The sequence below is a fragment of the Aethalodelphis obliquidens genome, unplaced genomic scaffold (assembly GCF_003676395.1).
Source record: "Aethalodelphis obliquidens isolate GAN/ISIS:26980383/991018 unplaced genomic scaffold, ASM367639v1 scaffold3, whole genome shotgun sequence".
Lineage (NCBI taxonomy): Eukaryota > Metazoa > Chordata > Mammalia > Artiodactyla > Delphinidae > Aethalodelphis > Aethalodelphis obliquidens.
The window spans coordinates 50,174,029-50,187,500 of record NW_020837947.1 but is presented as its reverse complement, the minus strand read 5'-3'; the positions used below and the strand labels follow the sequence as shown (position 1 = coordinate 50,187,500).

The 13,472-nt window shown below is 35.3% G+C and overlaps 1 protein-coding gene across 5 annotated transcripts in view; it reads left to right on the top strand.

Moving 5' to 3' along the window:
- The window catches only part of AFG1L (AFG1 like ATPase), a 194,383-nt gene that overhangs the window by 68,717 nt on the left and 112,194 nt on the right, over positions 1-13,472 (top strand). For all 5 annotated transcript variants that reach the window (XM_027089070.1, XM_027089073.1, XM_027089081.1 and 2 more), the window contains exon 6: positions 3,323-3,422. In XM_027089070.1, coding sequence (XP_026944871.1) covers positions 3,323-3,422 — 100 coding nt within the window. The remainder of the gene's footprint in view (positions 1-3,322; positions 3,423-13,472) is intronic.

Sequence of the window (13,472 nt, the reverse complement as noted above, 5' to 3'; positions counted from 1 at the left end):
AGCATTCGGATTACATTTGCAGAAGGTATTCCTCATTAGCTTGGTCATCTTTACTAAGTGTAGTATTTCAGTTTTACGTGGGATAGATGCAGTATTCTTATCTTGTTTGAGAAATTTGTAGATAGGATGTTTTTATGTGTTTTAATTACTGAAATAAAAGAATAAAGTTTTCTTTAGGGTCTTCATTATATTCTCTTTGAATATTAACATTTCTTATTAAACCATTTGTGATTCTGAAGATATCAGAATACTGAAGGAGAACAAATTTTTTAAAAATGTTATTTTTTCATGTCTCTTTTTAGGGACACTGGTTAGATGTTTTACTAATATGCACCCCCCCCCAGAAAAAGAATTCTGATGAGCAGAATATCATTCAAAATTCTCCTCTGTAAGCTATCAATATCATTTAAAAAATAGTTTTGACCATTTTTATAAAACAGGAAAGCTATTAAAAACTGCTAATAAAAATAGATGCTTATTTCTGTGCTAATACTAATTACTAATAATGCATGCTTATGTTTGTCACTCATTACATGGCACTGTACCAATCAGTGGATGACTGAGACGCAAGCACTTACACATGTAAATTAACAGTTAGATTTTTTTTTCCCTTTTTTTACTTAAGTGAGTCATAATGGAAAGCAACTCTAGGTCATAAAAAATCTTCTCTCTTTAATGCTAATGAAATGTCTCCACTCTCTGTATTAGCAGACTACCCTTAGTGGTAATCTGTAGGCTTCTCTTTTGTTCCTGGTGGTAATGAAATGCTGGGTGCTGAAAAAGCTCGCTCTTCAAGAATGTGTGGCCAATTGTCTTCTGTTCACTTATACTGTAAAATTTCTGTTCCCCAGCAAAGCTGAACAAGTGCAGGGACAAGATCAAAAGAGTATACATTGGCACCCGGCTACACCAAGTGACTCCTGCTTTATTAATTAGCCATAGCTTCTCCAAGTTAATTTACTCTGCTAGAGCAAAAACATTCTGTAAGACAAAAACAACAAATGATAATTCACCCACAAGTCCTTATTGTTTGCTTTCTTCAACTTTCAGTTTAAACCTTTGTACAGTGTTATAAGCTAAACATCCCTTCACTTTTCTGAACCTTAGTGCACAAAAGCTATTTTTATTTTTTTCAAGAACCTCAGCGAGATAGTCAAATGATCATTTTTATTCTCTAAAATTGGGTGATTTTAATTGATATCATTCTTTTTAAAAGTCAGTGCATTGGGAATCCAATTTAAAAGTGCAGTTGCTTCTAAAATTTGCAAGCTTGTTCTGTCCTCTCATCAGAAATGCCACTGGTGTTTAAGCATTTGAAAAGGGCCTTCTCTGTGAGTGTTTTGGCGGAAGCAAAATTTGACAGTGATCCTAAGCTCCAAATTAAATAATATCAGTACCACTTTCCTTTTCATTTTAATCACCACTTTGTAAGTTCCTGAAGTCTTTTTAATTTAAGGAATCTTCAGTAGGTTTTTAGTTAATATTTTAAAGTTATAGCCTGAAACAGCAAAAAAAAAAAAAAAAAGATCTGCACATTCCCATATCCTGGTTTTGTTTTGTTTTGTTCAGGTGGAAAGGAAATAATTGAACTTTTGAGTAAGATATCAGCTGAAAGAGAAAAGTGATTTAGACCTCTGTCACCCAGGTTGTTACTGTTCATAGTGTTATAACCATTTAGTTGGCAACTTTTAGTATTACGATCTAATTTGAAAGAATTCCACTAGTTTCTATGTACTTTAACATGGTTTAAAAATAACAATGTGGGGCTCCCCTGGTGGCGCAGTGGTTGAGAGTCCGCCTGCCGATGCAGGGGACACGGGTTCGTGCCCCAGTCCGGGAAGATCCCACATGCCGCGGAGCGGCTAGGCCCGTGAGCCATGGCCGCTGAGCCTGCGCGTCCGGAGCCTGTGCTCCGCAACGGGAGAGGCCACAACAGTGAGAGACCCGCGTACTGCAAAAAAACAAAACAAACAAAAAAAACAATGTGATATATATTGTGTGATATATTTTGTGAATATAAAATAAGTTTTATTGAGATTATCTAAAATGTGCTGTTAAAGGAAGATCAAAGCATTTTTACATTGGGAGAATATAAAACCCATGTTATTATATTCTTAGGGGAAGGTGCAATGATTAACATCAATCTTCACTATATATTTATTTTTTGAAGTCAACTTCCTACCCTCCCTAGTTTCTGTATTTTTGGGGATTTTTTTTTTTCAGGAGCGCTTTTTAAAATTTTTATTATTTTTTTTTTTCACATCTCTATTGGAGTATAAATGCTTTACAATGTTGTGTTAGTTTCTGCTGTACAACAAAGTGAATCAGCTATATGCATACATATATCCCCATATCCCCTCCCTCTTGAGCCTCTCTCTATTTTCGGGGATTAAAAAAAACAACAACAAAGTTACCATTAAGCTTACTTGCTAATTGTGGATTTTTAAAAAAAATTTTAGTAAAGATCAGTGGTTATATGTATCTCTGTAACTTAGATGAAATAGTGTTATCTGCATTATGCATTTCTGGTTTTGTCAGAAGCTTTTTTTTTTTAAAGCACTGTGTTAACCATTCTTGTAAGGTTTTGTGTTTTTTTTTGGTAGAAGGAATATTTGTGTTTGGGAAGGTTAGCAGAGGCTGGCTGTGCTGGAAGTGACTGCAGTGCCTTTTGATTATTCATGGACAGTAATAGAAGGCACTTAAAAAGAACAATGAAATTGCTTATTTTTGTGATGGGCCATCTGTTGAATTGTTTTGTGCAACAATTGCACAATAGTATCTATGTCATATCATTCTATTTTCAACAGCAGCTGATTATGTCTCACTGGCTACTTGTCCTTATTTCTAAAGTCCCATGACCATTTAAAGTCACCTTTTCAGGGACCTTTGCCAGAAAGGTATTAGAAATCTCAAATAGCCTGTGTATTTTTTTTTTTTTCTTTTTTTCTCTCTCTTCTTTATTTGGGGAGGGAGGCTGTGATGGGAGTAGGAGGGGGGAGTTGGTCATGTTAGTTCTAATTAGTTAGACTTCCTAGATGTTTAGGACAATTATCTGTGCTTTCCACCTGTAGTTCTATAAAATAAGTTAACATAGAATCAGTTGATAATTTGGATAGAAATGATAGGCTTGCAAAAAAGAAGAGTCAAGTTTAAAGACTGCAGGCTTTCATGCTTTTAATTATCTACTCTTTTCTTCATGATAATTAGAATTTTTCTCTTGGAATACACTTCTATTTTTTTTTTTTTAAAAAGGATGAGCCATTAGCAAATTTGTTAGAGCAGAAGTGAAATTAAAATAAAACAAATGTATTGCTGTCCATAGGTCACTGACATTGCTGATGCCATGATTCTGAAACAGCTTTTTGAAAATCTGTTCAAAAACGGGGTCGTCGTTGTGGCAACATCCAACAGGCCACCGGAAGGTAAAAACAAACACTGTGCTGTAGTGTCTTATCCAATTAGGTAGAAACAAACAAGCTTTTAAAAATTCACAATTTTGGACTCATTTTATTGTGTTAATAAATCTGATTACTTTGCTTTATCCTAAGTTTTATAACTAACAATCTGAAAAATCAGTCAGTATTTGTATAATATTTGAAAAATCTTTCCTAAATCCACGTGATCTCCCGTGTTTGATGCACTTGCAGTTTTTCCCTGAGCATTAGATATGCCATGTGTGCATATCAAAAAAATACAGGCCTCTCTAACTGCATTTTATGGGCCATAAAAGAAACTCCATGAAATGAAAGAAAAAGTTCCTAATTGAATCTTGGAAAAAGACTTAAAGCTTTCCTGCATAAGTGGTTTCTGATACTTCATTTATCATTTCTGAAAAAGCACTTCTGGCTTATTAGGACATTATTAAAAATTAAAATACAATAATATATAGATAAAAACAAGTTTAAATTTTGTGTCTTTCAGCCCATCATGTGGTCAGTTGAAGGTTGAAAGAACCAAAAATAATATTTTATGCATTCTTAATATTAACATCTGACTGGAATGCTATTCTGCCAGATACCTGCATGGCTAAGTTCTTACCTTTTTCGGGTCTTTGCTCAAAGGTTACTTTGCCAATGAAGCCTAGACTCATCTCCCATTTAAATCTACAACCCATGCTCTTTTTTCCTGGCACCACTTCTTTTTACCTGCTCTATTTTTTTCACATAGCACTTATGGAGCCACCATGTAGTTTACTTATTTACTATATATATAGTTTATTATCTGTCCTCTGCCAAGATGCAAAAGCTTCAGGAGGGCAGCAACTTTTCTCTCCTCTGTTCACAGGTATACATATTTTAAGTACCTAAAACAGTGCCTTGCACATGGATGGATCTCAGTAAATAGTCTTAGAATGAATGTTGAATAAATGTGTGTTCTCAAAGGATCTCTCTGGCTGCAGTACTGAGAATAGATTGTGGGGATGAGGTTTCAAGGTTGGAAGTAGGGAGACCATTTAGGAGATGACTGTAACAATCCCAAGGGGACATGATGGAGCAGTGCAGGTGGTAGGAGTGGTCAGATTTTGTAGACAGAGTCAAAAGGATTTACTGATGGAATGAATATAGGATATGGAAATAAAAAAGATCAAGAATGACTCAAAGATTTTGGCCTGAGCAATTGGAAGGATAAAATTGCTGTTTACTGAGATGGGGAAGACTATAGGAAAAGCTAACTTGGGTAGGGAAGTAGGGTTTCTACGATTATGAGGCTGATGATGCATTTAAGAGTTTGGATTTCAATGGAAATGTTTGGACTGGAGGTATAAATTTGGGAGTCATCAGTCCTAAAGGAAGCTGGTAAGAGCAACCAGTGAGTAGGAGGAGAGCCAAGAGAATGTCAAGCAAGGAAAAGGAAAGTGGTACAAAAACGATGGATGATCACCTTTGTTAAATGCTGCTAGGAGGTGAAAAATGAGGTTGAGAACTGACTGCTGGAATTGGTAACATGGAGTTTATAACTGAACCTGAAAAGAGCAATGTAATAGTGTGTTTTTACTTTTTAAATTAAGTCATGTCACATTAATGACTTATAATGAATTTGTAATCTACTAATATGCCCAGATATTACTATGTGAGCTGTTGTCAAACTAGGTCTCTCTCTTTCTATATTTTTGTAGTTGATCTCTTTTTCCTTCCTATTACATTTCAGCATATTAGTTTGTCTACATTGTTTCATATTATTGATTTATGTTGATATTTTTTGAAGTATGATTCTAATAAATTTTTTTTAACTACCCCTACTAGCTATGACATTTATAAACTTAGTAATCGTGCTTCTGTGTCTTAGTTAATATTCATTAACTAAAATATGTAAATAGGGTAGGACCAAGTTTAGACTCCTGTAGTATACCATTAGAGGCCTTATTTTAGGGAGACATTAATTAGTTAATCAATACCTTAAGACCTAGTTATTCAAACAATTACACTTATACCTAATCTGTTACACTGTTAAGAGAATTATGAATGATTTTGTCAGATGCATTTATTAAAATCCTTATAATGTTATATATAGCATTCTTGTGATTTATTAGTGTAACAACTCTATGAGACAAGGCAGTGAGTTTTTCATATTAGATCATCGACGGGGATGTGAGGCTTGACTCTCCTTCAGTTGACTGTTGACTTAACAGTATCTTCAGTATTACCTTTAGACATTCAATGATAAGCTATGTTCATAAAGAGCAAAGTGCTAGAACAAGCTTGGAACGCCCCTCCCCCCCCCCCCCCCCCCCCAGCAAATACTGCTGAAAAGAAAATTGCAGTCAGCTGCTCAAGCTACTGCAGTGTGGTCCACTGAGGAAGGACAACCACAGGAGAGGTTAGGAACATTCTGGAGCTCATAGCTTTGTAGGACTAAGCAAAGTTACAGGCCCACCAAGGTAGCACAGAGAAATCCGAGATGGAGCCATCCTTCTGGAGAAGACTGAAAGTCTAAGATGCAGAATTCCAAAAATTGGGCATTAGCCACAAATTCAAAGAAAGCCTTTTCTAAATATGAACCTGGACAGAATGCTTAACATACACCAGGTTTTTTAGCCATGGTAGACAATCATCATAAGTAGCTTAATATTTTAATATAAAGAAGATGGTATGTATATATACCATCTCCTCGTGGTGTGTGTGTGTGTGTGTGTGTGTGTGTGTGTGTATGTGTGTGTGTGTGTATATAATTTCATGACTGAAGAAACAAGACTCAGATTAAGTATGAATCTCAGGAAAAGGAAAAAGTATAGGACAAAGAATGGGTCAGTTGTTGCCAAGGGCTGGTGTGGGGAGGTGTTTGACTACGAAGGGCCAGCACCAGAGAATTTTGGGGGTTTTGGAACTGTTTTGTGTCCCGATTGTACTGGTGGTTACATGTTTAAACGCATAGAACTGGACAACAAAAAAGTTAATTTTCCTGTATATAAATTAAAAACAAATCACATGGTTAGTGAGTGATAGAACAGGGTCTAGAAAGTAGGTTTTGTGACTCTTTTGACACATTGTCCTCTATCTTTTCTCCTTGTTGGTCATCACTAATCTTTGTCTACTCTGTCCCAGATACAGTGTGTCCTCTTTTCCAGCCATCAGAATGCATTCAACTTTTTCTTTAGGTTACAGCTTTTAATCCACAGCCCCCAGATAGTTATTATTATTTTAAAAATAGCATCTACTTATTCTAAGAGTGTTATGAGAGGTGGGAGAAGAACCTTCCTGGCAGAGGGTTGAGGCAAAGCCCAATGGTTGGAGAGAGAATGACCCATTTGAGGAACTGAAAGGTAGCCAGTGTGGCTAGAGTGCAGTGAAGTAGGGGAAGTAGGATACAGTGAGGTACAAGATGAATCTGGAGAAGTGAGAGCTAGGACCTTATAAAGCAGTAGTAAGGATGTTGGATTTTATTCTAAGAGAAATGGGGAGCCACTGTAGTGCTTTAAGCAGGGACTGATAAGATTGGATTTGGAATATCACTCTGGTTATCATATGGAGAATGAGTTACAGGATGGGATGCAGTGATATGGTGGATTCAGGGAGACACACTAGGAAGCTATTGCAGTGTACTGGGCAAGAAATGATAATAACTTGATATAAGGCAGTGATTCTCAACTGGGGGGCTGTTTTGCAAACCAAGGATATTTGGCAATGTTCGAGACATCTTTGGTTGTCACTAGACAGGATGGGGGGTTTGGTGCTGCTACTGGCATCTAGTAGGTAGAAGCCAAGAATTCTGCCAAAACATCCTATAGTGTATAGGGATACTTCTCACAACAAAGAACTATCTAGCCCAAAATATTAATAGTTCTGAGGTTGAGAAAACCTGATATAGTATATAGAGAGGATAGATTTGAAAGATAGTTAAGAAGTAAAATGGATAGCACCTTGTTATGGGTTGGATACTGAGGAAAAGGGAAAGGACAATTTCTAAATTTCTGGCCTGTACAAGTGGGTGGTTAGTGGTGCCTTCATTCAATAAAGACAGAATAATCTGGAGGTTAGAAGTCCAGATCATGTTGCCCAGTGGACAAGAACACTGTATTTTCTTCCCCTCTGTTAACTCTTTAGCTGCTGTGTTTAATTTTCTTCCACATTATTCATCTCATTCCTTCCATTTCTAGTTATAATGCATCAATTTCCTGGACAAGAATAGGGGTTATTGTTGGTGGAGATTACAATCAAACACTCATCTTTTCTCAGTTAATAACTTGTCAATTTATAGACAAATAAGTTATTAATTTTAATAGAAAATGATCAGAAACATTTAATAAATAATTAATAATTTTAATAGAAAACAATTGATAACGAAGTAAAAGCAACACCAGAATTTAGGAACTTAGCAGAGAAAATAGCTATGGAGGAAAGTGGTCTGGGAAAGTCCGGTAGAAGAAAAGAAAGGGAAGTAATACTTGAGGGGGTGAAGGGAATAAGGTACCAGTGACTGCTTTTATGTCACTGTTTTTTTCTAGTCCTCACTTCTAAGTCGTGCCTTCCTTGGGTCCAAGGCCTCATCCTGTACACCATGTAGTTGTTAAAATCTCAAACCAGTGTCAGTTCATGATGACAACTTTAGCTTTTAGCTTCCTGTTTGTTTACTGATCTGTAGGGACTTTCCTACTTTCTGGCAAGCTCAAAATATGTTTAGTATATTTTAAACATTTGTAACACAACACTTGTAGTGCTATTTTATATTTTCTAGGGTAATCTGATTAAGGCTCTTAAACTTGAAGCAAAGAGGAGTAGGAAATTGCTGGGAAATTTTTAGATAAACTATATCTAGAGATAGTTTATATTCAATTTTGTATTTTTATAAAATCTCAAGTAAATGATTTATTTAGCATTTTTGTCATTTAGGTAAATACTTTTATATGGCTCATGTACAAATAGACATATTTTTACTTTTCAAAGATTATATTGTCAGGTCATTAGAAGAGCCAGAAGCAAAAATCCACAATTAAAATATCATATATATGCCAGTCACTTTTTAGGTTCTGAAAAAAATTGTTAATTTCATGATATTCTAGTAGGGAAAAGCAATATTATCGATTTAAGTGCATGGAGACCCTAAAAACAGATTAATAATAGACTGGTAGATTAAGTTAATTAAATTGAAATTAATAATTAAACTTAAGGACAAAAATAAGAATATATTTTTATGGGGAAAAAGAATATGTAACTTGAAATGACTATGCTTCTTTGACAGTAAAACACAAAGTGCTAAGGGAAAAAAGTCCCCTATTGACTGAAGAGTGCATTGTGGACTTTCTAGTTTTTAATTTGCTATTTATTATAATGAAAATGCTATAGATAGCATTAGAATGTCCAAGAATAAGTCTGCCTTAGATTATTAGGCAATGACACTGTGTGATTCTAACTCAAGCCAATGTATCTATAGTAAATAAAAGACTGGATATCACTAGAAAATTGGTGCATGCACACACACACACACTAATGTAATTTATCATATTAATATTTTTAGGAAGAAAAAAAATCTATTGATGTTCGCCATAAAAGCTTGAAAGAGCATTTGGCAAAATCCAACATCTTGATAGAATCACTCCATAACATGTAAATAGATGGAAAGTTTCTTAATATGAAACCAAATATATGTATATCAGTTCAGAAGTCGGAAGTATGCTTATTGGGGACACTGTGGTATATCTACTGCAAGAATGAACAAGGCAAGGATGTCAATTATCACTTTTTAACATTGAACTACATTACAGACAGTATAAGAACTAGGTGGATAGGGAAGGGAATCACCACATATCTTGATTAGAGGGGTTCTCCAAGATTAGTCATACCACTCCTTTTTCAAGGTTATGTGAATAGAAAATACCCTAATATGGGAACGATAAGTAGGAAAGAGAAGTAAGTAAGCATTAGAAGATTTCTGTTTTGTGTTCTTTAAAAATCAGGAAAACATAGACTCTGTGATATAGAAGATCTAAGCTGAGAGAAGACAAACAGATTAGTTGAAAACCTTTTTACTGAGAAATCAGATGTAATTAAAAAAAGCTACATGAAATAAAGGGGTTTAAATTAATTAAATCAGTTAAAATCAGCATTTGAAGCGCTGAAGTGTAGAATTAAAACTATAGAAAATGAAATCAGTGATAAGGGAAGCAACTTAAGAAGCTCTGCCAATGTGTAGAAAGAGAATAAAGAATGAAATGATTTTTTTAAAAAGTTATTTTATTTTTGGCTGCATTGGGTTTTCATTGCTCCTTGCGGGATTTCTCTAGTTGTGACGAGCAGGGGCTACTCTTCGTTGCGGTGCACAGGCTTCTCATTGTGTGGCTTCTCTTGTTGTGGAGCACGGGCTCTAGGCGCGCGGGCTTCAGTAGTTGTGGCACGTGGGCTCAGTAGTTGTGGCTTGCGGTCTCTAAAGTTCAGGCTCAGTAGTTGTGGCGCATGGGCTTAGTTGCTCCACACCACGTGGGATCTTTCCGGACCAGGGCTCAAACCTGTGTACTCTGCATTGTCAGGTGGATTCTTAGCCACTGCACCATCAGGGAAGCCCAAGAATGAAATGATTTTTAAAAAATTAAATAAGTCCTCTGGAGGAAAGAGGTCTTAAAATGTGAACTTATTAAAAAGAAGTGGTTGAAATAAGAAAATTGATCATAACAATGAATTGAGTATAAGTGAATATTTGTAGTTACTGCTTGCTTATATATTTGTAAATTTTGTTCCCCTTGGAGAGAGGGTTTACAGATCCTGAGTGACAGTGTCATTATTTGTGGCACTGATAACTAGGGTAATATATAGTCAAGTATTTTAGAATTTAAGATACACCTTCTACTTTTCAAATTACTAGAAAAGACGAGGGATCAAAGTAAAAATATTTCTTAGAGCAAAAGCTAGAAAGCAGAAGAAACAGCAAAAAATAAATAAATAAAAACATGAAACAAAATCAGGCATTCCTTGTCAATGACAGGAAATACAAACGGGTTACATTCCTCTATTAAAAACTAAAACTTCTTCTGATGTGGCTGAGTAGGCTCCTAGTCAGTTGACCTTGCAGACAACAATAATACATTCTGAACAAAATATGTAGCACAACTATCTGAAGGTCCTAGAGAGTGAAAAAAAGTCAGAAAGATTATAGAGGGGAGACAAAACTTGGAAGAGGGTCCAAAATGGAGAGAATTTCCTGTTTTCTTAATTTTTCTTTCTTTTTAAAAAATAGCTATCAGCTTTAGGACAGGTAAAGTTATTGCTGCATTGGATGACTAAAATTCTGATAGAAAACCCACAGTCTTTCTGGCCAGAAGAATCAGATGGCAGAGTTTAGGGCAAGCATTACTGCTGGAAAATGAAAAACGAATCCCACTGAGAACTAGATTGGTATAGCCCCAAGTTCTCAAGTTCTGTGTATAAATTCTGCCCAAATCTCTGACTGGCCTCTGAACCATACATTTGCAGAGCAAACCACAAGCTTCCTAATGATAGGGTACTGAACTGAGATTCAAGTTTATAGTTTGAGTCCAACCAAGGTAATTTCCTGCTAAAACAAAAATATCAACACTCTTCAGAAACAAAATCCATAAGGTCCAGGATACCATCTCAAAGTGATGAATGAGGAAATATTGACCTATTCTCAAGAGAAAAAAACCATCAACAGATAGCAACCCCAATATGACCCAGCTGTTGGAATTAGCAGACAAGGGCTTTAAAACAAGAATTATAACTATAACTTTGGGGGAAATGAGGTAAAGAAAATATGTTCATAATGAATGAAAGGATAAGGAATATCAGCAGAGAAATAGAAACCATAAAAAATGTACCAAATTTAAATTCTAGAACTAAAAAAGACAGTATCTTAAATAAAAAATTAACCTAAAGAACTTAATAGCAGAATGGAGATAACAGAGCAAAGAGCCAGAGAACTTGAAATTATCCAAGGTGAAGAATAGAAAATGATAGAAGTAAAGAAACAGAGACTTCAGAATTTGTAGAGCTATAACAAGCTTTCTAACATATTTCTAATTGGAATCCCAGAAGGCAAGGAGAGATAATGGGCAGAAAATCTTCTGAAGAAATAATGACTGAAAATTTCCCAATCTGGGGTGAAGATATAAATTTACAGATTCAAGAAGCTCAGTTAAATGCAAGCAGAATAAATACAAGAAAACACTGCTTAGGCACATTGTAGTCAAACTGCTAAAAACCTAAGATAAAGAAGAAATCTAGAAGGCAGCCAGAGAAAAATGACATTAAATACGGGGAACAATGATTAGCTTTTGATGACTTCCATTAGAAACTATGGAGGTCAGAGACAGTGGAACAACATCTTTAAAATGCTGGGGAAGAAATTGTCAACCTAGAATTTTATATCAAATAGAAATTTCCTTCAAGAATAAAGACAAAATAAAGACATTCTGATATGAAAGAAAACTAAACAAATTCATCAGCATAAGATATGCACTACAGGATATTCTAAAAGAAGTTCTCCAGGTAGAAAGGAAATATTAAGACACTTGGATCCCCAAGAAGAAATGAAGAACATCAGAAATGGTAAATATTAGAGTAAATATCAGTAACTAGTTTTTCTTCTTAATTTCTTAAAAATAGAAATGATCATTTTATGAGAAATTATAACATTGTCTTGTGGGGTTCATAATGTATGTAGATGTGATCCATATGACACCTATAGCATAAAGGGAGGTGTTTAGAAGGGCTTATATGGATGGAAGGTTTCTACATTTTTTTGTGTGAAATGGTATGATATTAATTCTAAGTAGAGTGTGAAAAGTTAAGGGTACAGGCATACCTTTAAGATACTGTGGAGACATCCAGACTACTGCAATACAGTGAATATTGCAATAAAGTGAGTGACACAAATTTTTTGGTTTCCTAGTTGCATTTAAACATTATGTTTACACTATACTGTAGTCTATAAAGTGTGCAATAGCATTATGTCTAAAAAATCAACTTACACACCTTAAGTAAAAAATACTTTATTGCTAAAAATGCAAACCATCATCTGAGTCTTCAATGAGTTGTAATCTTTTTGCAATAGTAATGTAACCAAACCCAGGTTTGGCTGCTTGCCATTCATAAGCCACTAATTTGAGAGGCAAGCGTCAGTAGAAAAGAAAGGTGCTTTAATCAGAAAAGCTGGCAATCTGCGAAGAAGGTGGTCTTGTGTCCAGAGACCAACTCCAAAGATTCTCCTCAACCATGACAGTTTTTAAAGGGAAAAATGGAGGCGAAGAATCTCAGTGAATCATCAAGGCAGGAGGTTTGGTTCTGCATCATTCTCCGTTGAGTGCAGACTGGCTGACTCTTCAGATGTTATTTTGCCTGTGTGATCTGCCTGCAGGATTGCTAAGGAGGCTGTTGGGTGTAGAGAGCTAGTAATTTTTTAACTGCTTAATTCTTCATTCTTACTTTCTATCTAGGAAAATAATCAGGTTAGACAAGGTACGGTGTATATTCAAGAGAGCATAAGTCAGGAGTTAGTTTCAATTGCTTAATGATCTCATTCCTATAATTAGGTTCTTTTAAGGTTAGAGGGGAACAGAAATGGACAAAGAGGAAAGGGGCAAAAGAGCTGCTTTCAATAACATCAGAGATCACTGGTTGTAGATCACCAAAATAAATATAATAATAATGGAAAAGTTTGAAATATTGCGAGAATTACCAAAATATGACACAGAGACATGAAGTGAGCAAATTATGTTGAAAAAATGGTGCTGATAGACTTGCATGACACATGGTTACCACAAACCTTCAATTTGGAAAAATGCAGTATCAGCAAAGATCAATAAAGTAAAGCACAGTAAAATGAGGTATGCCTGTATATATTGTAACCCCTAGAACAACAGAAATAAAATAAAAACCAGTTGACAAAAAGGAATTTTAAAATATATTCAAATAATTGAAAAAAGGCAAGAAAAGGTGAACAGAGGAAGAAAATGTAGAGGAAACAAAAAGAAAACAAATAATAAAATCATAGACCTAGGGACTTCCCTGGTGGTCCCGTGGGTAAGG